Here is a 27,041-nt window from a genome sequence, read left to right as displayed (position 1 = left end):
TGGCAATCAGAGCCAAAACTTGATAGTGAAGACTTGAAATGATGTAAAGAAATAGCTTCTAAAGTTACAAGAGTGCTTTTCTGTTGCTGTGAAAAAGCAGTTTTCCCCTGTCCCAGTCATACTAATTAAACACATAACTTGTGCACACAAATTTCTCTAATAGAATACTTGACCAACCTTTCAAAGTATTACACATATAAATACAAATGGCATTTTTAACACAGAAAGTGACCTCTAAATATTTGATATTTGTTCAAAATGCACAAGCACAAGTAGTAAAGGGTAATTTAATTTTTACTGGACAGATCAGAAGAACCAATAAAAAAGAAAGGATTGCCAGGGAGCCTTGTCTGTTTTAACAGCTACGTTTCATGTTAGAAAGGAAACTGTTCTTACAAATAAAGCTGCATAATATGGTGTTTCATCTAGCAAATATGTGAATAAATGGAAATTATTTTCCTTAAATATATTAAAATGCTGCCTGCCACCACAGTAAAAAGCTGTAATCAAAAAACAATGAGAAAATGATAAAGCAATAAAAACTTTGCCAAATCTGAAATTTACTGTGCTATAAACAGAGGACTGAATTGAGCTATCATACAGTTCTGTCCTTGCTCTCATTCCTAAGGCATCTCTGCACAAGTTGAATGAGGAAAAAGAATCTAGCAAGGGAACTGAAGTAGAATGAAGTTTTCATTTTCTTACTGTCCACAATAATGCCCTCCAGAACCAGCTCCTTTCAGTTTAACAGCATTATGAAAATTAGTCAGTACTATACACTTCATAAAGATGAAAAGTCAGATCAGTTGTCCCACTTCTTATTTTATAATATACTCCTAAGTGAGGTAAAGGAGCCTGTGAGAAAACAGTACCAAACTTTGCTGATCTTGCTGGTAAGTTGTACAACACAAAAGCTATGAAAAAGTATGTCATTCCCTTTTTTACTTTCTTCTTTCCAAATGTAATGTTCTATTAATGCAGATAACACATTTCTCAAGGACCACTGGCTTCCTTAGGTAGAAATACAAGAAAAATAACAAATACTACAAACTTACAGAGTTCTTCTCTGTCAAGTGACTGAGCCCCACCTCCAAATAGGCCTTTAAAGAACCCCCTGTTCGGTGCTTCTGGTGTTTCTACAGGAGTGAAGAGCTCACCCAACATTTCCTTTGCAATGAAGAGACAACAAGGCATACATTATTTCACACACAAATCAATGGAATTTCACTTCTTTCACTTTAAAGGGCTTATTTTGTGGATTTGAATTTCAAAATGAATATGCTTTAATAGGCATCTGCCTTTGCAAGGCAACTTAGGAAATAAAAAAACCCCACATATTAAGAAATCTGTCCAAACCTTCTGTTTTGATAGTTGTAAGCTTATAGCTCATGAAATTCAGTAGCAAAGAAATGGGTTCAAGTTAAGCTGCATTTTCCCTTCAACAACTTGGGCAACACTCCTGATTTTGTTCTGTTGAAACTGTATCTACAAATACTCATATCCATTCGTGGTACCAAAGTAGACCTTAAAGCCTGCATCTCTGCTATTTCAGTATTCTATACAACTTCCAAGCTGAAGCATGACTGAGAATCTTTTCAAGCTGCTAATATCCCTGAAACATAATAGCTTCCTTCAAGTATCCTGAGTTAGCATTCCCTCCTTATGTCAGCATGTGCGTCCAATCAACATGAATTGAACAAGGGAGTTTTGTTAACTACACATGCTAAACAAGGAATTTCCTATCGATCAAAAAGGAAATTGAGAAACTGTTTCAAATACAAGAGGATGGATGAAACAGTAAAATTTAAGAGTAGAAGTTATTCACCCTGAATCAGACTCTACAGTGAGAAAAACAAAGCATGAAAGCCAAAATGCTCAGCTTTATTACAAACTTAATTACTCTAAGTATTGTGAATCTAGAAGCCAAGAACCTCAGAGTATATCTAAGAAAATAGTAATTATTTTTTTAATTCATTACCTGAAGATTTTCACATGTTTCTTGACTGTAGGTGAGCCTCTGTATTTCAGTTGGCGAGACGAGATAGAGTGCTTGTCCATTATTGGTGAAGCAGAATGTTCTGGCTATTCGCATATTGGTGAGTGGCAGGTAATATACATCCAACAATGGCCTTAAACTTGGCAAACTTAAGAAAAAGAATGAAAAAAACACCATTAAATGTAGCAGGATTGTCTATTATTAATCAAATAGCTAATTTTTAAACTGCAATACCTTATTTTTCTCTTCACCATCTGCAAAAAGTACCACATAAACAGGGTATCATTGAATGAAATTACAAAATCTCAAAACATGAGAGATTTTTCAAGGTAGCACCTCCAAAGTGAAATTTAGACACCTGTATCACAGATGTGTTTAAAAGTATCATTTAAATGACACTGAGCATGTAAATCACAGATACACTTAATGCATTATTCTGTAATTACTAACGAAGTATTTTGATATGTATCTAACCAAAGGTTTACAATTAAACATCCTGCCTCTTCTCTCAGGTGAAGAATTTTTCCTTGACCAAAAATACAAGTCTAAAAGATTTCTCCTCAAGAAAACTTAGAAACTTGTAGAGGTGTGCTTTCAAAGCAAAACAGTTCAGTAGCCTCAATCTTATGAATTACGTCCACCTTTTTTGCCTTGACTGCATATTTAAGAGGAAGTCCTCTTAGAGCAAAGTTTGCTTACCTTGTATTTTCTGATTCTGCACATGTAACTGCAGTACTTACTGCATCAAGCTACTGAAGAACAGATGCAGCACAATCAGACTGTAACAATGCTCTTGCTACCAAACATTCCTCTCCCTCAAAGTAGTAATAAATGCAAGTAAGAAGTGACTGAATACCTGACATCTTGATAAATAGAACCAAAAATAAACCACTGTGTCAAAAACTTCACCTGTGAAATTATTGTAGAAAACATAATTTACACAAGATGTTAGCTGCAAATGCACCAACAATACATTAAGCAGCTTCCACTGCAAATACCATCTGCATAAGATTATTATTTCTAGAAACTAAAAAAGCAAGTCAAGGGGCAAAGAGAGCCAAAAGCGATGAAAAAGAAAGTGGTAGTAACTGCAACACAATAAGTGTGGGGTTTTTTTCCCCCCCAGGTTTGTGTTGGGTTGGTTTTTTTTTTGTATGATACTGAGATTTCTGAATGTTAAGTTTGCATTTTACAGATTGTGGATTATCTCTTAGCAGAAGACTTCATCTATGACAAACAAAAGGAAGGAGAACTAGTAACATGACTTTGGAGGCAAATTCTACAGGTAAGAAATAAAAAGCAAATCTTCTCTTGTAAGCACATCACCCAGAAATGACACTTCTGCCGTGCACGTATCTAAAATAAGACTATTCCTAAGAGTGAGTTAGTAACAGGGAAGTGCTTTGCTTCAGACCGATGGAAGCATAAAAGATCCTCACAGCTTCAAGACAAAAGACAAAAACATTAGATCAGATAGAACAAGCATGACATTCATGAGAGCATTTTCATAGTATCAAACTAATCTGTTACAGAATCGTTAAGTCCTATCTAAATTTATATCAGTAGGTAAATACTGGGCTTCTTGGGTATGATATAATACTGACAAATTTACAGACGTTAAATCCACTTCCCAGCAGCAATTCATGTTTATGAAATGGAGTTAATCCTTGGGAATTCAACTTCCCTACAAAATGTAACAATTCAATCTTTATAATTTAGCACCTACCTCTATGCAAAGTTCATTAGAAAACAAAATGAATCCTTAGGAAAACAGGATTTGTTTCAATATATACCTGAACATTATTAAGTTCAGTTTTAATCAGGGGAAAACAACAGTGCTTGCCCTGCAAGGTAAGCAGCATTTTGTAGAGAAGTTTAAAATATATGTTGGGATATACATCGATGGAGTTAACAGACTTAACAATCAAAACTTAGTTTTTAATTGTAGTATGCATCAGCTTTAGTTTTGTTCCTCACAACCTCCTGAAGGGTATCTTTTTAGAGAACTGCCCAAGCTGAGAGCCTGTCTTCGCAACTTTAAAAATAACCTTTTAGGAATTTTAGTGGCACAATTTTATAATGCCATGTTCCATATGTATCTCAGCATTAGCCATGACTAAAATATAGATGCAATGATATAGGTATATAAACACATTCAGAATAAAATAGCATTTGGAAATGTTCAAGAAAAAGGACATGTTAAAATTACACACGTGACATGTAAGTACATTCAAACACTTTTACACATTTAAACTCATAACTTAAACCACTTTAGATGACTTATTTCTATACTACAACTGCTAGCAATTAATCTTGCCTTTATAGTCTGAGTTTAAGGCCTTTAAGACATGAGCAAGCTAAACAAAATGGTAAGCTTGAGGCAGGAGCGTGATGCAAAGAGCTGCACAAAAATAGGCAGAGCTGTGGTAAGGTACCAGCTGAAGGCCTGACTCAACACAGTTTTCTCCATCAGGGAGTAAATTCACCTTTGAGACAAACTTCATCAACTCACGGACCAACATCACACGTTTGGAACTATTTGTTGAATCGGGGTAGCTTGAGCTTTTTCATGGGTTAAAGGCATAACTAATAGGCATGCGTAATCAAAATTATCCAGGCCCAAGTGTAAGAAGTTCATCAACAATGAATGAATGTACATTTTTTTTTAATTCATATTCTTATGGAAATGGAAACTTTTTATCTAGCAGAAGATTATGTTTTTCTTTTTATATTTAAGTTACTATCAAACAGGTCTTACCTAAAAGTCATAATATGTCCATTGGCACAGAAACATGCAAGGCAGATACTATTACTCAACGACACTATGTCTCCACGAAGAACAAAAGAAGTCTCTGTTATGTTTTGCTTATAAATACAGTTCTGGGATGGCAGCGAGATAACTTTTGCTTGCTTTTCTGAACATATCACTGCATATTGGTTTTCACTGATTTCCTGAGAGGAAGAAGGGGACACTGAAACAGGTCGCCGCTTTTTTGATTTATCTTTTTCATCTTTATCTTCAGGAACATTGTGTTCTCTCCAGGGTTCATGTGCCGGTGGGACCAAAGATCCTGTGGTATCCAGAAAAGCCATTCTTAAGATTGCCCCTTTTAGCCTCAGGATGGTTCCTAGGGAAAAAAAAGAAGTTGAGCATATTTCTAAAACAGTTCCATTAAATTGTCTTTCAAGCTACAAAATATTCCTTTAAGTAGTTAGCACAATGAAAAGAAAACAAGAACTTAGGCTTGCCTCTGTAGCAAAACAGACATACCAAAGCCTTTGGACATTTATCTAAACCAATAAAGCACATATGTATTCAAGAAAATGTTAAACCATATAAATTTATTAGGAGAGACAAGCTGGAATGCACATTTGTATTCAAGTTCGGTGTCACAAATGCAACTCATTTCATACCCTCCCAAGGAGTACACAGTATGCTTAATACCAACAATAAATGTTATTACTCAAAGGTGAGCACCTCCTTTTTCTTCAACACAGACAGGTTCAGAAGCAAGGAACATGTGGGTTTTTTTGCCACTGCAGTTCACGCTTGAATCCACTTCTCCAGCATAAAATGAAAGAGGAAAAGTTTCCCCTCCCTGCTGTTTAAATCACTGTCTCTGTAGGCCCGATACAATTAAGCTACTGTATGTCTCCAGCAAATAAATTTCTTATTTTACTTATATTTATTGACACATAAATAAAAGCATGAACATCTGCTAAGTACACAAAAATCATACACATGGCAGTATCTTTTAAGGATTATGCTGCAGATCCAGTGATTAAACGTACTGTCTAGTCTGCAGCCTAGCATTTACAATCGAATATTACCAAATCTGAATCCTGCTGCCAATACCAGACTCGATAAGCACAAATCACATATATGGTCTAGAGATTACATTATTCCTAATCACTATTTCAATCAAATAGCATTGCAATTTGCATGTCCTGATACCATCTGTGTGAGCGAAGTGGAACAGAGCAGCACGTTCTGCACAAGACGGTGGTAGCAGGAAAGCCGAATGTATGCCTAAAAACATATTCAGCATACCATTAATACATAATTGCAACAAAATCAGTTGCTGTGGATCAGAAAAACAAGCTACAAGACCTCTCACAGCAATCCAAAGGAATATTTTATCACTAATATTTAAAGCTAGTTGTTCTGTATAGAACCTTTAATTTGTATTCCATTTTCATGATGCAGGAAAACTTAAAGTTTCCAAACTCATGACTGAAAAAAATAAATTGAGCATTTGAAATACTCTTCTGCTATCTGTGTCTAACAATTGCCAGGTACTACATTAAGGTTAGCAAACATGCTTTTCTCAGCAAGTATACATTAAAGCGGTATTTTTATATAATATGATATTTTCAACTTAAACTCTGGTAAAGAAGTAACCAATCTAGATAGTTAACCTCAGTAATCAGATTAATGGAGTATTACTTTTTTTTAATTAACCCATAATTGAGAAAAATAGTTTCATTAAAAATATGAAGAATGACAACAATACTTTACCAAAGTACACTTTAGCCTGTCTGCTTTGTACATACCACTAGGAGAAACAATTACTGGCTGAAGAAGTCTTTGCTCTCCTCCTGGGGGTAAGTTCAGTACAATGACAAGCACTGTACCCAGCGTGGTCCCAACCCACAGGCATGGGGAAGGTGATGTGTCAGCCTTTCTTGTGAAAGTCTCACAAAAATGAAGAGCTGAAATTGCCTCACGTGACTCTTTATCAATGCTAGTTACACTAGAACTCCGGGAGCGACTGAAAGAGTTGTCTTTGACATCTGAAAATAAATCAGTATGAATTAAAAAAAAAGAATGGCAAAATGCAGGGATTAAGAGAATTCCAATTTTTTTTTTTTTGTTCTTTAGCATGAAGTATATACTAACTACCATTCTATTGATTACTACTCCTGTATTCTTCCTCAGTCATATTTCCTTTCAGCCCAGTTTTCGACACCATATCCTGAACAAAGCGCCCAATCTTTTTTGCAGAGGTTGCCGTTAGGTAACTGTCATGAAAAACTGTTATGCATACTTTTGTCTTCTTGGGACAGAGAATAAGTCAAACAGGACTCCTTTAAAAAAAATGAATTACAAACCTCTCTGCCAATTAGTTCATTGATCAGATTAAAAGACATTGGCTTCCACGGAACACAGTTTAATAATCTTAAGAAGATGCAACTATTTTACTTTAAGAACTGCAGTGACATCCAGACAGCATAACATGTAACCTGAAATGACTCACAATAATATTATCCCATTTTAGGAAACTGTATGGAGGAGGTCTAACAGGCTATTTACACACACCCAAACTTTTAGTAAGAGAAACATCAAATGCTACCAAATGCCACCTGGCACTGGTATGCAAAGCTGAAGATTTCCATTTTGAGTAGCGTAGTGCCAGAAATGGTAATAAAACTTTTCAGGACATCTTGCTCACTGCTTAGCAAATAAGGTTCTTGCAACACAGAATGAATTCTAATATTGACAAAAACTCAAACCAGTAAACATGCTGCCCCATTCTAGCTGTGCGCTGTCTGTACTTGTGGCAGAACTTAACACACCAGCATGTTCAAGTTTACCTGTGCATTCACAAATTAATGCTTTACTTTAACTCATCATTCCAAAATTTTAGCTCAAGACAATCCTTACAGGTGAAAGTTTGATGCAATTTTTATCACGACTTTAAAAAGGTATTACAAAGTTATTGTTTTGGGTCTTTGGGTAGGGTATAGATGCAATTGGCATCTTTAAAGCAAGATTAAGAGCTAAAGAGCAACATTTAACCACATACCTCCGGCAACTATCACTATGCTAATTTCATTGAATTATTGCAAAACTTTCTACAAAGAACACATAACATGCATTTGAAAAGCATACAAAGTGGATTTTAGATTTCAACCGAGTAAATACAGACATCTACTCAATACAAACAGTGAATCTTCTCAGGAGATATTTGTCTCATTCCAACAAGGATAGAAAAATTATTGTCCTGCCAAATTTTAGCTAAGTCAAATATAAAACATGGATTATAGAAAGAAACTAGGTCAACTACTCATCAGATGTTGACACCCTAAGTTTTCATATTTTAAAAAAATCAAATCCAGAGTAAAACAATGAAAACAATTATTTGTTTTTACACTTCTAATGACCACAACCTCTTACAGTGTTTGTTTCTTCAGGCTTGAGTATTTACCAGCTTAATGTTTTTTCAACTCTAACATGGATTAATCAGTCTGAATATAATCATACATTAATTGCAATAGGCATAAAATTAAATGTGCATTTGTTGAATTGCAACTGGTTGAATACGTGAAGAGCATGTGTAACAAATTCCAGAAGCATTGGAATGGACATGAAAAACCCCATAGAAATTAACTTGCCAGACAATTCGGGCATTGTGGACAGCAGAAAACTCGTTCAGAAGAGCAAACTGATGGTAAAGACTTTTAACTGCTTTAGTGCATATTATTTATCCTGAATTCAAGGAAGAATCTATGGTTTCTTAATGGATTAGTTTCAGATGAAGAGGAAGGAACCACAGTGTGATGACCGACTACACAACACTTCATCAGAAGAATGAAAAGTTGAGGCTCTTTTGAGCAACTATGACAATGGTACCTTAATCATCTGGATTACAACATTGAAAAGCAATGGTATAATGCGGACTAGAGTATGTTCAAGATAACTTCTGTTTTAGAAAATGGAGAATAAATACAGAAGCACACACTTTAGATTTTGTTTTGGCTATTTATGGAGGAAAAGGGGTAGGTTAAAGATCTAAAGACAGAAAAGTAATTTGAAAGAACAAGATCATGGAAGAGTAAGTTTCAAGAAGCCATGGAAAGAAAGGAGAGAAAATGATAAGGATAACGAACATGGGAGAAAGGCAGTTCAGCTGTCTCCTAGAGCCAGTAGATCTGGCCACAAAAAGATACAAGCAAGCTGACAATCTTTCAAGAACACTATGCAAAAGCTATCCTGCTAGGAGAAAGGATAGAAGTAAAATAAAAAACCGATTATAATCGCCTAAGGAAGTTATTTACAGACCTGAAAACCTAGAAGAATTTTACACAGAACAAAATGAGGCACTGAAGTGCAGATAGCCACACACGTGCAAAGCCAAGCAAAACCAGTCAAAGACTATTACAATTCAGAAGGTACAAACTATTTTATGAGCATACCAAAATATATGTGAGCATACCAAAAGCGAGATGACAAAAAAATTTCCCATTATTTCAGTAGAAAGAACAACAAATATTAAAATGATGTAGGAAATGCTGTAACTTTCAGGATCAGAAAATACTGAAAGAATGTCAGCATTGTCTTCTCTCCAGCCTTCATTAAAAAAACCCAAACATTTCTAAGTACTTATTTGTATCAAAGAACTGAGAGTAAAACAACAGTAGAATTAAAACGAATTGGATAATATTTAAGTACAAATGTGTTTCAGTTTGCAAAAGTATGATAATTCACCCTAAACTGAAGTAATCCCTAAATTATTAGTAAACATAGTAAGAAAGATTGAAAAGACAAATAAAATTTTTCTGCTCTTTCATGCCAACAAGGCCACAGTTAAATCCCTCTAGTTCTGTGCACAAGAGTTTTAGAAAGATGAGGAAGAATTCCAAGTCTGGAGGAGATTAACAGAAGCTACTCTAGACTTATACAGCATCTCCTAAAAAGGAGAAGGAACTGAATTTTGTAAAAAAAAAAAAATCTGCAAAAATTAAGGTTAGTGATATGATGACAGCTTTCAACAGCATAAAAGATGGCTAACAAAAAGATAGGGAACACTTGTTATCCCTGTTCATTGTGGAAAGGACAAGAAACAGTTAATAAGGGAGCAAGGAAGAGTGATTAAATAACAGGAAATGTGTCTAACACTCTAAAACATTGAACTTTCTTTCTGGGATTTTTCTAAAAACTTATTTATTGGAGTGTCATGAATAGATGAGAGGTTAAATTGTCAGACTTCTGGATCCTTGCCATAGCAATGGATTAAAGGATCTCTGAGGGTTCCTTCCAACTTCACATTTCTGAGTGGAGCAAGCTGTAATCGTAAATTGTAAATCAGGGTGGTCCAGCTCAGTTTCAGGATATCCCAGTGCCATGGACTCTTTCCTTGCCAATAGCAGCAGTTGTCAAACACACGGTTCCGCAGCTGCCAGTTTGATCCTGGTCTGTCTTTTGCAGGGCTGTGGTAGCAATTCTGCTGCAGGAGGGGGAGCAGGCTGTGGCAGGCAGAAAGCAGATTTCACATCCAGGCTGCATCTACTGCTGTAGGTCTACAGCTGTCCCCCATCATCTTTAAAGAACAAGGCAGGGGAGCTGGATCTGATCTACAAGCTGGCAGTCAAAGTACTAAAAAAATAATAAATCTACCCATTTGGATGCTGTTGTAGTTATGCATTATATGCATTTAGTACTACAGCCTTCACAACTGAACTGTTTCTTATATAAAAAGGTACTATGGTTTTTCAAGAAAAATTAAATTCCCAGACTGGTCATCCATCCAAACAGCTGTATATTATTTTCATTTAGAGAGAGTGGTCACAAGACAATTAACATTCGTAAAACTATGTCCAACTATTTGTTGAGTAGACCTCAACATATTCTGTTATTCTTAAGATATTTCATTTTTCAATTTAAAATGTATCAGATGGTTCTAAACAGGCAACAATTTTCCTTACATTCATGCTTTTGCTATCACGGCACTACTGATAAAGTGAGTGACAGATGCCTAAAAATTATGACAAGTGTGATAAGCCATGTACAAGATTTGCAGGCTTACCTTATGATGACAGCAATGACATTTTGTGCCTGAGTGCCCCCAAAAAGAGTGGAATTAAAATTTCAGTTCTACACTTCAGATAAATGCAACAAAGTCATGATAGTTTACATAATTTAGGACTGTTACTTTAATGTACTCACATTCTCTAAAGCAGTTGTAGTAACAATAAAATCAACTATGTAAACTTACCTAAATCAGGCTTTAACTCAGTTGGCAAACTTAGCTTCCTGGACATCTTTGCTGAAAAGTGAAGTATATCTTTTTTTTAAAAAGAATAAACATGATTCTGCTGGCCTTTATTCTTTCCCAATATTTAATATATCATTGTTTATTACATTAATTGCAGTACTTAACAGGATTTCTACTAAAGCAGAGCCTCACTTCCACAAGGGAGGGGTGCAAAGTAAAGCATGGAAGATACCAAAACCCCTAAATAGAGCATTTTGTGACTTTTGCCAAGCTTCATTACTCCTCAGGCTTCAGGCAGAACTTGATGGATTGGATGAATTTTCTTTTGGCTCAACCTCAAGTTTTGTCTCCTCAGGTAAGAGGACAGAACACAGACTCTTGGCTATTACGAGAATGTGCACTGAAGTTTACAGAAAGTTAACATCCCATCCCTTCTTCTGCCCTACTTCCTGTTCAAACCTGAGATATTTAAAATACAGAAAAGATGAACTTTTAATCATGCTAAAACATTAATGCACATGTGTAAAAAGCTAGTAATCTGAGCTGCAATCTGCAACCTTAGAAGAATGAAGACATTACAGAGAATAATTATAAAATCAGCAGCATACAAACATTTGCAATATTGTCAAACTAAAGATAGTATAATTTTTATAATATTGCTGAAGCAAGAAATAGCACTTGAACTCATCCCTGATTTGGAAAGTTCTCTTGACAGGAATGGAAATCAATACTAACAAATGTTGCTATAATACAAGTCACTATAAAACTAGTAGCCATACATCCCTCTTCCATCTTTCAGCAATTACTGGAGAAGGAATAATTTCGGTGTAGCTTAACTACTAGACCAGGGCTAGGCTCTGAATTTATTTTCCAGACACGTGCTTGAATTTTGATGTATCATTTAATTCTTCACTGTCTTGTAAGGGTAATACTTCTCTACCTAAAGTAGATGTTGAGAACAGCCTCATAATTCTAGAAGTACCGTGTAATGGATACCAGTCATAAAGCAGCCTGAATCTTGCTGCTTCTCTCAGCTAAAAATGGAGTTAACTCATTCTAATTACCGTTTTAACAGAAATAATTTCATTTTCTACATACCGTGAAGAACAGCATGTGATTTAAAGTTACTTCCACTCCTTCAAAAAGTGAAATACTTCATTGTATCATCAATTATGCTCATCAATATTGCAAATGCTAGTTACCTGAATAGCTGAACAGTTTTATTCCTGTCATACATTATAAAAATTTGAGAATAAGACTCCAGAAATAAGCTTCTAATTTCCTTCATGTGTCAGTGTTACAAAGTATGTCCTACTCAGATTAAATTGAAGTGACTTACTCTCAGACTGAAATGCTAGTCACTAACTTAAGTGCAGGCTGAAACCAAAAAGGGCAGTCTGACTACATGTCTTCTACCCTCATCCTTGCACTGGCATTTGCCCGGCTTAATGGGGAGGCCCAAACTCATCTAAATGAAGTTTCCGCAAAGTTTTCAACAAGATCAACTCCTGTTTCAGATCAGAGCTCAGCTATACAGACAGAAAACCAGGAGCCCATCTTTTTGCTGTCAGCTTGAACTTAACATCAGCTTGAAGAGAGATCATATAACCTCATCTGGAATTGTGAATTACAAGATGGGTGTTCCTCATCGTAAGACTTGTTTTCTGTGTTAGACATATAAATCATAAAAGCTGAGATACTAAACAAAAGCTCAAGTATGCACACAGAAAATTATCTGAGTTATTTTTGGCCTTTCACAGCTTTTCCAGGTGTGACTCTCAGCAATGATTAGTTAATTTAGTCACTTTGAAGAACAGAGAAGTCACTTTTGGCTTTTCAAATACAAGTGTTTAAGACACAATTTCAACAACTTGGAAAAAACTGGCAAAAAAGGTAACAGGTAATATAGCAGGTAATAATGAGTACAGGCAAGTGTGTTGGATTTTAAGAGTCAATCCACAGTTTTAGCCTTTGCTCCTTAGTGAAAGGCCAGCTGTGTGGACTAGGTTGATAAGGTAAAACAAATTTATCAGACATAATTTTCTACAAACACTAAACTATGCCTCATTAATAGGACATGGGGATACGTGAATTGCTAAAAAGGATGCCATTGCTAAAAATCGTGAACTAATGTGCTATGCAAAAAACCCATTTCAAAATATTCATTGTGTCAACAACCACACCACTTCAAATGTAAACCGGAAACAAGAACCTATTGAAATAGCAGTAGCACCACCTTGTGTTTAAAGAAAAAAGTGCCTACAGATGCAATAAGAAAATAGCAATATTACTCCAGATAAGCTGTTTTAAGCTAACATTACCTAGCATAAAAAAACCCTCCTGCCCTGTCTGTATTCATATCCGGCTTATGGTTTACAATAGTTTTGGAAAATACAAGTTTCGCTATGCCGCAGATGAAAAAGTAGCCAGACAACTTCTACAACACACAAGAGAAATCCGAAAATGGAAAAGATAGGAGGGAGATTTACAGAGGCAGCGCTCAATGTCAGGCTTTTTACTCCAGTTGTACAACAGGGAAAAGGTGACAGTGACCGATCCTCCTGGGTGTGGCTGACCTCAAGCAGTAGCTGTCATGTCAGAGTTTAATACCTCTCTTGGTGGTGGTGGTGCATTTACAGCCAAGACTACCCTTCTGCAGCTAGTGGGAGACAAGGAGACAAGAGAGCGGGGAGCTGTTTTGCTCCTCCTCGCACACTGCTCCTCAAGGCAACAATGAGTATTTTGCTTGTGTTTAGACCTACATTCAATACTTCCCTAACATAGAAAACCTAGAGTAACACACAGGTACACAGACCGTCTTTCTTTTGCTAATACATGTAATTAATATCATATAAAAGTATGTTATTAGAGAACTGTCCAAAACCAACATTCAGGATTCTTGGAGATTTCTCATAGGTCAGGCTTGAGGGGCTGGGCGTTAAAATATGAAAGGTTACCTTGGCATAGTGTGTTGTATTTCAGCATAGCAGGCTAAACAAATTCAATGAAGAACACCTGAAGACTGAGACAAGACTGAACTATCAATAGGAAGCTGTGGCTTAAAAGTAATAGTCACATTTTGGTTGCAATGGGTTATCATGAGCTGATAATGTATACAACATCAGGTTGAAAGCTATCGAGTGATTTCTTACCCATTCCTTATTTAAGAAAACAGTCTAAACTCTTTAAAAAAATTCTAAAGATTATAAAGGAGACAAGTGTCTTAGTGTTTTGACAGACAAGAGAACAGTCTACATAAAGCCTATTTAATTTAGTATTTCACGAGAAGTAACTAAGCAGCTTAGAGTTTGCTAGACATACTAAAGTTCACAAATTATTCATCTGACAACTACACAGAAGTTAGACTTACGTTACTGATTTCAAGATGCTTAAAGAATTGAATATTGTACTGGTGACAGTTCAGTGAAATAGATTATCAATTACGAAATCTCTAAATTTGATATAAGAATAATAAAACCATTTTACAAGAGATTGTAAGAAAGTTGTACTTTATATATCCAAAGTATTAAAAGGATATTGGATGAAACAGTCTTACTTTGGTATTAGGGCAAATAAGAACTAATTATGAGCATCTTAAGATTTTTTTTTATTCCAATAAAACCAGCATTAACAGTCAAAGACTTTAGCACTGTTTGAAAAATTTAGGTGTACACTTAGAATATAAAAGATGTGAGAAACCATATGTCAACTGTAACAGCAGGGATTATAGAAGTTTGAAGTTAAAGCTGCTCTGCTTAGATCTGCTACTAATATTGTTTGCAATTGTTTTTAAATTTATAAACGGCAGAAAATAAAACCAGTTTTCCTGAAAAGTATTTGACAGGTAGCCTACTAGAACAGTTATGAAGGTCTTGGAGTCTACAATACTTTGCATGCACCTTTTAGTTAAGCTTCTTCCAGAAATGGACATTACAATAACTCTTAACTTCCGACCTGATTTGTAGCTATATATATTTAATCGTATGTACCTTCATGCCAAACAATTAACTGAGCAAAGTATGAGTAAAACAGCTTAAGATTTTGCTTCCACTGAAGTTGGATCACAAAACCTTTCTATAAAAGTGACATGGCCTTAGAAATTAAATACTTCCTACCAATTCTACTCATTTGGTAGACTTCTCAGTAGTACTTCACAGCACGTTATTTATACTTTCAAATATTTGCTATTCCTAAGAGAAATGGCTGGTTCTAGTAATGGCCACAGTATTTTCTATAATTTCTAGAAACAGTTAAACCAAGTATCTCCATATATCCAAGGTAACAGCAACTTTTCCAAAGTTTATCTCTTATGCAAATAAAAGGGAAATGTGACCCAAAAGCAACATATTTGCAATAGGTCTTTAACTTGATTTGGTACCCATTCCTTAGCACAGAACATTCACAAGTGAGTAGAAAAAAACCAGAAGACCAACTGATCCTAACAATATATATGGCAAAGCTGAAATATTGGTACATGAAGCATTTACATTTTATTTATGCTATTGTTGCAGCCTTAGATGGTTTTTGATCCTTTAACGAAGCAAGGATCCTTGTCTGATACTGTCACTAATGATAGAGAACTGTAGAAATGAAAATGTCTCTACATAAGTTTCAATAAAGTGATTGACAGTGGCTTCATATTTTTAAATACACATGTATTATGTTAGACCTTACAGCTCTATCACTGAAATGCAATTACTTCTCACTTTGCAGGCAGTATTCCCTTACTCACTGTTCTCATGTGACAAAAAACACAGGAGTGCTATCAACAGCAACTGAAATTATCAGTGTAAATAATTCTTGTTCTGTTTTGCAATCCATTTGACAGGTTATATTTCACACATTAACAAAGAATGGAACGAACTTGAACTGATTGCACTATATGCCAGTGCAAAGAGCTACAACCATGCTACATACATCAAATTCATCCATATGAACACAGTTGATGGTAAACAATTTGTTTCATACAACATGGTGAAGTTAATGACAGTAAGTGACACGCACTTTACAAAACTCATTGTCCATTCACAGTTAGTTGGCAATTCGGTTTAAAAAATTAAATGCAAAACCATGCAACTTAACACAGAAGAAGAGGTATTTCAATTATGTGGAAAGGCTTAGAATGTAAGTTCAGAAAGAGCCATGCAGAATAAACACACCACATAAGGTATAGAAAAGACGGCAATGAAAAAACATTCAGTGCACGGTATCGAACCACTCAAAACTCTAACAGAAAGCAGATGAAAAAATTAAGTTTCTTTAAACCTCCAATAAACTCTGCAAGTTACACAAATCACAGTATAGGCTGACTGGGAGATGCTTATGAATTACATGTCAGATGCATTATTGTCTCAATTAACTCTGCATTTAACTTACACCCTGAAGAATACAGTACTTGTAAATAAATGCTTTGCTTTTTTAGTTGTGAAAAACATTCACAATGCTTTCAGTTGAAAGGCTTCAAGCTGAAACAGATGTCAATAGTTTTATAGAATTGTCATTAGCATGTTTTAGTAGTATTGTAATATTACTCTTCAAAAAAGTGGAAAAAAATGAAGTCACACTCAAACTTACTATGTTTTTTGCCTAAGATAGTCTGTCTTAAGTTCAGCAAAAACTGCTCTGGGACAAAAGGGAACATTAGCTCATACAACCTGCACAAGGTTAATTGTTGGTTTTTCCTCATCAGAAGAGCTGAACATAAATTTCTAGTTAGCCTGAATTTCCTTTAGGAGAATATGTTAATCAATACTCACGTAAATGATACTCAATTTTTTTAATTACCAATGAATTGATGTAATATATTATTGACGGGCATTTGCTTTCTTGAATTATATTCAGGCTTCCACTGTCTCAGGACTCATCTTCCCTAACCTTTCTGTTATCACTGCAAGGAGGGCTCAAAATAGTACTGAGAAAAAGGCATATTCTTGCTCTTCCACATTCTGTACCTCAGATTCCAAAGACGATTTCATCATACTCATATTTATCTCACTGAATTTTGAATTATTCTTCTTCTCAATTACTGAATTGCGGTGAAAGGGATTAATGGTTTAGGATAAAAGTTAAATCGCCAAACAGCAAATCGAAGTGAGACTACAAGAAAAGTAATCTCTTCCTCCCTAGTCTTAATCTATGGTTCCACACAACCTATGAAACAGTAGTTTATCAAAGAGTTTTACTACATAGTTTCAACCTTTTGATCCGGATAAAGAGACAAAATGAAGTTGTCCTACAATGATATACTAATGTGCTAAATGAAAACAAAATGAACTATTAACACAGTGATTCTTAAATGAAAATAACCATATCCCAGTTAAGGAAGAGTCCCTCTCCCAAAATTAAGTTATACAGCCTCTTGCCTTCATTTATTTAATAACCCAGTTGTCAGAAGCAGAGTTAATTTCCATTCCAATCATAAAAGGGTTCAATCTGCCTGCATACAACATATTCCAAGGCAATTTTGTCGCCAAATTGTTAAGACACAAGTCTGGAGCAGGTAGGGTACTGTGTCACTGTTAGATGCAGAAAAGTAAATACAGTTCTGGAACAGTCATGGGGTGTACTTATATATATATATATATGACCAAGTCCTCTTCCAGATGATTAAATGAAAACATGATACTACCTCTACCTTGATCATAGTCATATGGAAATCTGACCATACGGCTATGAATGCAACACATAATAAGAAATTACATGAGCCACATGTTCTTTTGAAAGACAGTGTACCTTTGCAAGAGTAGAGGAATAATGTTGTGACTTGCATAGACTGAACTCCTAGTACGGATTAGAATTTCATCCATCCAGAAAATAGAGAAGTACAATTGTAAAATCAGATAATTCAAGCCACCAATATCATTGATTTTTTAAAAAATTATTGTGCTCAGTGTATTTAGTACAGAAGCAGCCCAAAGAATTACCAATTAGCATAAAGAATTAATAAATTAATAACTTAATGCATTGAAATTTGAATTTTATTCTGTTTTTTTGCTCCTGGGTTAGTGTTGCATAGAGTAAGGCACTGGATTAGGAACAGAGCAGAATTTTTCTAGTTCCTACCTATGTCATTGGCTACCATCTTGGAAAATTTTCTGCTTTTGGTCTTCACTGTAAATAACATTTTAATAAAAAAAGATCAATCTAAGTGTATCAAAGGATGAACTGAAAAAAAAAAGACTATAGAAAAGAAAAATACTGTACCCTTTTCTATAAAATTATTCATTTTTTGATCATCATCAGAATTGTTTGGTGAACCAGAACCTATGAGCGAAGACAGAATGAAATGGATATACAAACATATATCTGACACAAAACCAATGTACTAATACAAGCTCTGAGTTTATGGCAGATACAAAGATGTATTAAAATATCAAACACTGATACTGGTATTCTCTGTAGCTGTACTAGATACTATAAAGTCCAATTTATTTTGGTCTGACAAGAATTCTGCCATATTGAGATTAACCACAAAAATTATAATGCAAGGTACAGTGTTGCACAGTGCAGCAAGCTTATTGCTAGAAATATTACCCTCACTGAATAAAATGTTTACATTGACTAACTAGATTGCTGTCCTAATCATGGTTCCAGACACAAAGATTAACCTAAATTATGATTCACAGAACACTGCTGTAACAATAAACTCAAGTTTGGAAATTTGTGGTTTTTTCCCCCAATGCAGTAAGTCACTGTTGGGCCACAGTTCTTCAACTATTCAGCAGAAAACTCAGAGCCAAAGCTGCCGACTGGGATTTTTATGAATCCTTAATACTGAAAAACCAGTGGTGGCTATAGGCCACAACTTGAGGCTTATCATTGTCATGAAATTAAAACATAGTTCAACTAAAAAAAAGCCAAAATAATTGGATTTTATATTGTGGAAGTGTAAAATAAGAACAGAATGCAAACATCTGGACACTTGTGAACACAAAAACTTGACATTGTATAGCATTGTAAACTGCCTTACGGGTCTGTATGAGAAGTTGCAAAGTCCTTGACTTGTCTGCTGAGCAGTTGCTTACACGAACTGAAACATTAGTATTATCAACATTATTCTTATTCTAAATCCAAAACACAGCACTATACCAGCTACTAGGAAGAAAATTAACTCTATCCCAGCTGAAACCAGGACAATTCTGTTGAAAAAGTAGGAGATAAAGTTATTATTTCTCTTGCATTTTCACAGTATTTCTACAGATCTCTGTATCAAAACTGTAGGATACTCTCCTAACTTGCATAGGCAGGTAGTCCATTTCACAGTCCTCTCAACTGTGTAACTGCCCACTGGAAGAAGTCTAATGGAAGTTAGAAAAGGTAGAAAAGGTGGAAGATTTAGATCACTTGAGCAAATGCAGACTTCAGCCCAAACAGTGGCTGGTCTGTTTTACAGATCATATTGTAACAATCAAAGCCAATAACACACTCAATTGCCAATCCCATCTTCCAATCTTAAAGCTGCAAACTTTTTGTGCTACTGTATTTTCCTCTTAACTAGAGAGCCTGGAGACTTAGTTCATTTAAATCTAGCCTCTGTCCAGCATCTCAAGCTCACCAATACTATGCAGCTCATTTCTCCAAAACATCGTCTTATCTCTCTGAAAAGAGAATGCTATTTTTTCTTTGAAAAAGCCAAAGCTTCTTTCCAGTCTTGTGCTCTTGCCCAGAAAAGATATAAAACTTAAACCAAACCTAAGGAACTGCAGCTCTTCTCTCTTCGCAAGCATCACCAAATGATTTCCATATCAGGGAGGTGCCTCCTGCTGAGTACCTTTCTCAAAGGAAAGCTACAGAAGCCTGCCATGAACCTTATCTCATTCACCAAGAGCTGGGAGGAGAGGACAGAACAAGGGAAGCAAGGCACAGTCCAGTCTCATTACTTCAAGATTTCATTTTACAGGGGAACGCAATAGTCGTTTTCCCCCTTCATCTTTTGTCCATTCACTATTTTTGTTACTTCAGACTTCTTTTTCTTCAGTATTGTGCATGTACCTAAAACATTATATACTCTTTTCACAGAACATTCAGTTCTCCAAACTTCTAGATTTTATTCTAATATGAACTAAGTTCAAAATAGTTTCTCAGACAGTCAACTGAAATTGGAGATTGATTCCTACCTCTACAGGATTAGGAATTTCCCACAATTCTGTTTCCTTTAAGGACAATTGAATCCATCTGTTCTAAGTTGTCTCCTTTTTCAATCTTTTAAAGAAATATCCAAATTGCATTAATTTTTAACGTACTTCAGCTAACACAACTCAGGAGGGAGGGAGGGGAGGAAAATTGTTAAAGTCAGGATTTTTCCATGTAAACCTTGATTTTAATCTTTGGGCTTGCTTTCATTGCACTGTTAGTGGAAACAGTGAATTGAGTTTTATTCTACTTCAACTCCAAATTATGAAAGGAACCCTCTAATTCAAATTAAATAGTGTTTGAAGTTTTAGTAGTACCAGTTGGAAGTGGTTTGGGCTGACATTTGAGTGATGCTGGAGCAAGGGGGAAAAAAGGATACAGATTACAGAAGAAGTGTGACAACTCATTAGCTGTTCATTGTACACTCTTTATAGTGGTCTATCAGAAACTAGACTTAGCCCACGCTTTTAAAGTGGGTCAAATTCAAATAATTTGGTAAAAATTATCACCAGCCTCCTCAATCTTGACAGAGAAAGTGATTTACTGCAATTGCAGCACTACACAGCAAGTTGTTTACAGACATTACAGATATTTAAAAAAGAAACAGGAAAGATGCACTTTATTCTGAACACATTCTAAAAAAATGCTGGCATTAAAAATTATGCTGAAGCTCACAACTTCAGCTTGCCAGTACTTAGCATTACATGGGTTTGTCATGAAATCGTATCTTAAGACTTTTAATTAAAATTTCCAGCCAAATTTTGTTTAATTATAAATAAATCTAATTTACTCTAAGAAAGGGTTAGCAAAAAAGAAAATAACATTGACTAATCTAGTTGAGGGTTTTGCACAATTTAAAATTAACATAAAAAGACAGCAGTTGTCAAATCAGAAATTAAAATTTATGTTAAAATTTCTACTAGAGCTACAAACAGGATACTTTGTTTTGTTATGCTTTCAACTTGGCTTTGAAAGGTACAGGCTGCAACAGAAGAGGAATCTATCTTTAGATTCCTGTATCGATTACTATTTTGCACTACATTGCAAAGAGTGCACATACCACTTTAGGTGCTTGAGTAAACCTCCAATTTTGTCCTTTAACTTTGAGTACAGGCTTGAATGAAACAGATAAAGTGACATATTGCTTTAAAGGTTTTCTCAAGAGTAATGGTGAAGATAAATGACAAATTATCTACTACATGAATTATTAATCTCAAATACTATATATCAACAGGTACTATTAAGTATTTACATGGCTATAGCCTCAACTAGCCAATATTAAACAAAATTCTAAATAATATTACATATTCAAGATCAGGTTGGACTGGGCTCTGAGCAACCTGATCTAGTTGAAGATGTCCCCGCTCATTGCAGGGCAGTTGGACTAGATGACCTTGAAAGGTCCCTTCCAACCCAACTATTCTATGATTCTATATTGCTAAAGTTTTCATTTAAAATAGTCACATACAGTAGTGGCCACCTAAAAAAAAAGGGCGTGTGTTGCCAGCTTCTGAAGACCTCTGATTCAAAAGTAATATAGTAATTCACCACTTACGAGGAAGTAGAATTAAACTAGCACTTTTTACAGAAATAATTTTTACCGCTTTTGAGGACTCTGAAACAGTCACATGAACTATTAGAGGAATTTGTGCATCTCTTATCAATGTTTCAAAATTCCATTGTGCAGTATTTTCCCTGAGGCATGAATATTTCAGATTATATCTCTTCACTCATCTTTATGACATATTTCTATTGCATCTCTTAAATCAGCCTTCTTTTAAAAATGCAGATGTGCAACACAGCAAAATTTATGACAATTCAAACAATTTGTGAGAAGACAACAGGTTTTATATAATTACTTAACTAGTAAATGTTGACTTAAAGCATGCCATCTTCTGGGCAAATAAGAAGGTGAAGATCAGAGAAAGTTATGATTACCTGAAGTGGGTGATTTGCAGCGATCTTCTGGCACCATTGTACCTTCATTAATATCACAAAGACCTGCTGGAACACAAAAACAGTGTATAATAAATACAGCTGCTATTTTACCCTTTATTCCACTGCAGTTAGGAACTTCATTGCTTATTAGCTACAAACCAGCCAGTTGTGACAGAATTTCTGTTACGTATTACTTTTTTTTTTATTTGGACACATTCGAAATAGCCCACAGTGACTGTAGAGTCACTTACTTACTCCTACCAATGTTTTTTTTACAAAATACACTTCATTAAATTTTAGTGAAAACCACCACATTTTCAGCAAGGCAGACTTATCAAACCAGTGAATTATTTACATGCTACAGATAGGTATTAAGTACAAGTTATCATTTCCCTTGAAAAAATTCTAGTTACATTAAAAATGTAATTGTAGAAGAAAGTCAGATGAAAGAGGATCTTGAAGATTACAGACATGTATGCAGTATGTTGTGTGAAACTACAGTGCCTTCTTTCAAATTATTTTCCCATTATTATTGTGATATGCTTTGTATTTGCTATTGTATTGCCGAGTTCGTTTAGGTTCTAGGGTGCTTATGAAAACGTCCTTCCTTACATGGGGGAATTTCCCTAGATTCTCACATTGTCAAAACTGATCACTTGAATAACTACAATATGTTATTACCTAAAAGCTCACTTCTCCCATTCCAGTGAAAGAAAGAAAGCATAGGAGTCCACAATCAGATGCTAAAGATGGAAGCTGCCTCATAAGGGTGCTAAATATTATTCCATAGCACTAACTAGAAGTATATAAGGAAAATTTATCTATTTTCCTTTTTGACTAGAAATTGCTGTCAAGACTGCCCACGATTAAGAAAAGTGAATTTTATTGATATGTTAAGGCTAGTAATGCATCTTTAGATTTATATAATAAAGTTTTCCTTCAGAAATTTCATTATGTGACACTAATGCAAACAACAGTGACAGTTAAGAAATATTTGTTGAAATGAAAGGTTTTTGCATGCACACAAATATTTCAAATAGTCAAAGAGCTTGATAGGTGTAATGGTAATGGCTAAGGCAACAAGGGCTCACACTTGCAAAGTTTGTCTATTCAGTGGTATTCTACACAGTGCATCTGTACACATCCGTTAACAGACAACAAAAACATACGAGAACAGCACTAATCTCCTGTGACAGCTTTAGAATTTCCAAATACTAAAACAGAAGTTAATAATTTAAAGGAAAAAGGTTCTCCTGAAATGTCATATCAAAATGGAACACATTAAATGTCATATTCACGCAGAGTTTCATTTATGCAAAGTAGTCTTTTTCAAGGTTACTAAGAGCATGTACCACTTGAACCTCGAAACTCAATGACTAGAATTGATGTGAAATTCTCTAATGACTCTAAGGCTTGGTTAAGCCTACATTTAACAGTCCAAGAACTGATTTCAATTATAAAATGTATGATGAAATTCCAGGTGGAAGCTACACCTTTCCACTACACAGGAGAAAGAAAAAAACAATTTACTCATCTATCAGTAAATCAATGAGCACTATGGGATAGCTGTGGTACATATTCTCTAACACAGTATGATTTGACCTCTGAAAGCAGCAGAGTTTTAGACACATATGGGAGTCTAAATGTTTTTTACTAGACAGGTTATGTAAAAAGATTTTTTCAAAAATCCAGATGCTGCTCTCTCAACAGGCAATACAAGCTTTAGACAGTAGCAGTGCTGGCAGGACAAACCTGTACTCTGTTTTTAGAAATAGCTGTGTTTCTAGATCATGCTCCTCTGGGAGCCAAACTGTACAAATCAACACATGCAGTTGAGGAACTTAAGTTCTTCTTCCCATAAATGTTTTAATTCCTTATCTTCACAGGAAAGGTTTAACTTCTCACACTAGTTTTCCTATGAAAAGTGAAATCCTGCATTGACAGGGATAGTCTTTAGCCAAGAATGAAGTCACACACCTGCTTGCTTGATTTCTTTGTAAGAAAGTCTTGAGGCTACAATTTGATTAATATACACCTTAATGAATAATTCTCATCAATTGACCCAACAGAAAACCGCCAAAACGTTCTCTCACCAGAAACCTATACACTAATTTTATGCATTAAGAAAGATGTATCCCACTAAAGAGTAACTGTGATTTATGACAATCATTATGGCATATAAACCTTGGAAATCTAAGCATAGCCACCACTGCTATTATTTCAGAGAGAGAAGAACGGACAAGAATATATAAAAATTAATAGACAAAAGTTACTGTATTACTGATTAAACTAAGCAGAGGATAAAAAGAGTGACCTGAGTTAAGTCTGATCTATTAGGGTCTGTCCATGACCAATGAGAAGAAACTGGTGTAACAATCGTTATTGCTGTTCATCTTAAAACCGCAGGTACCCTGATAGAAGCAGTGTGTGCATTGACAGTAAGACAGCTCTCCTGGAAATGTTCTCTAGTTTCAGGCTTACAGCATATGTGCAAATTTCTATGGCTTACAAAAACAAATTGATCCAAGATTTTTCTACTTCAGAACTGAAGACTACAGAAAAACTACAACATGACTAGAACACAAACATATGGAAAAGTGATCTTCTAATAAACTTCTAGCTTCTCTTTGAACTCAAGTAGAAAACCCCCAAAATTTTTTAAAAAAAAAAAAATCAAATGTCATTAAAATTACCATGACACAAAAGTTACCATGTTGCATTAAAAAATCCCTAGAATTACAGCTGAAATTAACTGATGTATAAAGCAAGTTTCATGAGACATTTATCAGTTTTACACATAAGTTTCAGGCAGATATATCTCTGAGGAAACTACGAGTGGACTGGAAACCAGCCTAATTAAAAATTACAACTAGAACTAGCTTGATATGAAGATATAAAAGTTAGAATTAAAAACAATTAACCTGAAAAATGGAGAAAAGAATCCCCAAATCCAACAATTGAACTTCCTAATTCAGTTCTGGACTTGGCTTAGCCACAGCTGATGTTGGCCTCATTTAGTTGACATTTAAGTTAAAATTCAAATAGAGTTCACATCCAGATCCAGCTGAAGGAGAAAGGGTATAGAGAAAACAACTAGAACAAGCAACCCCAGAAGAGTTCTAGGTACCTATTTTCTGCAGGTTTGACTCAACCTCCGTTCTGAAACCCTTGCAGATTACATTCAAAAAAGGCTTTTTGATGTATAATAAAAATTTTAAAAAGTCACATGCATGCAAGAACTGCTTCTATTTTGTCAGAATCCTAAAATGCCTCTGGTAGAACTACGAAATACTAACTTAGAAGAAGTTGTATTATATTGTACTAATTGAGAAGTCATATAAAACCTGGTAACTCCCACCAATAGTAAGTTGCAAAAGAGTTAAGATTGGTGTCCTGTGTGAACTTAATTATGGCACTAAGCAAGGAAAAATAACAGCTGTCCATAAGGTTTGGTGTTTAGTCATAAAATTACAAATTGTTTGATAATTTGATACCAGCATCAGCTTTCTTCTTAATGGCTCCTGTCACATTTAGCAAACAGTATATCAAGCAAAGGTGTCTAAACAGGGTAAGCCTCCTCTGTGTATAGAGTTTTCACACTACACAGCTTTTACTCACACATGTTGTCTCTTTAGGCACATGGCCAAAGTTGGTTCCCCCCCCCACTATTATGACCTGAAGGCAATAGTTGACTTTGTTTTTATCTTTGATAAGCACCTGATGACACTGTCTAGAAGGCCTTCACAAAACACAAACTGCATGCTTCACAAACTATATATTGCCACCCAAAACATGTGAGTAATATACCTGGTATGAATCACTGATAAATTCCAAAACACGATCCCAACTGGGAGCTTGTATCTGTTGAGCTAGCCTGAAATGACAGTTTACAGTCTAGCTAGTGTAGAGAGCCTTGTCTCTAAATAGATGCTGCTTTAAGACGGGAATCTGAATTTCTTTTCTGAGTAGAAAAAAAATAAGATGACAGAAACATACATCATATTCTTGCAACACAAGTGAAGGGAAAATCTTGCATTTTTTATAAAGTCTTTTTAAATTCTCAATTGGTTGACTCAGGACATGCCATTTACTAAATTATAAATATGTAAGCACATATCGATGATCTATTAAATAGGCATTTATGCTGGAACATAGAGAATAGCAGGGTTCTTAATGAGGAAGGACCAATTCTTGCAGTGTTTTTTTGGACAAAACTTATGGTAGTGGTTGAATAACAGCAAATGTTTTTCTACTCCCCTCTATATTGAAAAATTTATTTTTTGGTTCTGCCAATCTGGGGATACAATGTACAATAACAATACACTGCTCTGTTGCATGCTGTCTGAATCTGAACTTAACGTAATTAAGAACTTGTCTGCACGCATAGGCTAGTAGGATTTTTTTTTTGTGGTTGTCTCAAAGAGAATGCAAATAGACTCAGTTTCCTTAAAACAAACACATTAAGTAAGCACTTTTTCTAGGAAGATTTAGAAATTAAGTACTAATACTCTCTGAAGGTTATTAGAGATGTATAGTAGTTAAAAATGTTTTATTCACAGAAAACTAAATTTAGAAGTATTAAACCACAAATGTATTAAAAATAAAGAATTCAATGTAGGCATATCTTTCAAAACAAAACCAAGGAAGCATAAGTCCCTTGCATCTTTGAAGACACTAAACACAGATCTTAATGTTCAAGAAAGGGAGAGTGCCAAATCCAAAAGTGTTCTAACACTTACAGTTCCAATCCTTTAAATATAGGAAAGTTCTTTAATTTAATGTAACAGACTTATTTGTGGAAAATTACACAGCAATAATGCCTTATTATTTAAGCTATTGAAGTCTGGGCAACACATTACATTGAAAGAATTACTAATAATGAGAAATACTAAATGATAACTCTAGAGAAATTATTTTCAGTTTTTAAAAAGACGGTAGCTTCAGCTAATCAAGATATTGGAAGGATGGTAGAGGGAAAG

At 35.0% G+C, this 27,041-nt stretch overlaps 1 protein-coding gene across 1 annotated transcript in view; it reads right to left on the bottom strand.

Annotated features, from left to right (window-relative positions):
* The window catches only part of STXBP5 (syntaxin binding protein 5 (tomosyn)), a 79,714-nt gene that overhangs the window by 2,357 nt on the left and 50,316 nt on the right, over nucleotides 1-27,041 (bottom strand). Inside the window, exons 16-23 of the mRNA XM_010290667.1 lie at nucleotides 22,063-22,125; nucleotides 18,196-18,255; nucleotides 18,055-18,102; nucleotides 10,993-11,043; nucleotides 6,551-6,790; nucleotides 4,755-5,124; nucleotides 1,979-2,144; nucleotides 1,056-1,167 (exon numbers count right to left, since the gene is read on the bottom strand). Coding sequence (XP_010288969.1) covers nucleotides 1,056-1,167; nucleotides 1,979-2,144; nucleotides 4,755-5,124; nucleotides 6,551-6,790; nucleotides 10,993-11,043; nucleotides 18,055-18,102; nucleotides 18,196-18,255; nucleotides 22,063-22,125 — 1,110 coding nt within the window. The remainder of the gene's footprint in view (nucleotides 1-1,055; nucleotides 1,168-1,978; nucleotides 2,145-4,754; nucleotides 5,125-6,550; nucleotides 6,791-10,992; nucleotides 11,044-18,054; nucleotides 18,103-18,195; nucleotides 18,256-22,062; nucleotides 22,126-27,041) is intronic.

This window comes from Phaethon lepturus, unplaced genomic scaffold (assembly GCF_000687285.1).
Source record: "Phaethon lepturus isolate BGI_N335 unplaced genomic scaffold, ASM68728v1 scaffold307, whole genome shotgun sequence".
Lineage (NCBI taxonomy): Eukaryota > Metazoa > Chordata > Aves > Phaethontiformes > Phaethontidae > Phaethon > Phaethon lepturus.
Note: the sequence above shows the minus strand (reverse complement) of the source record. Positions and strands in the feature narration are given on the sequence as shown.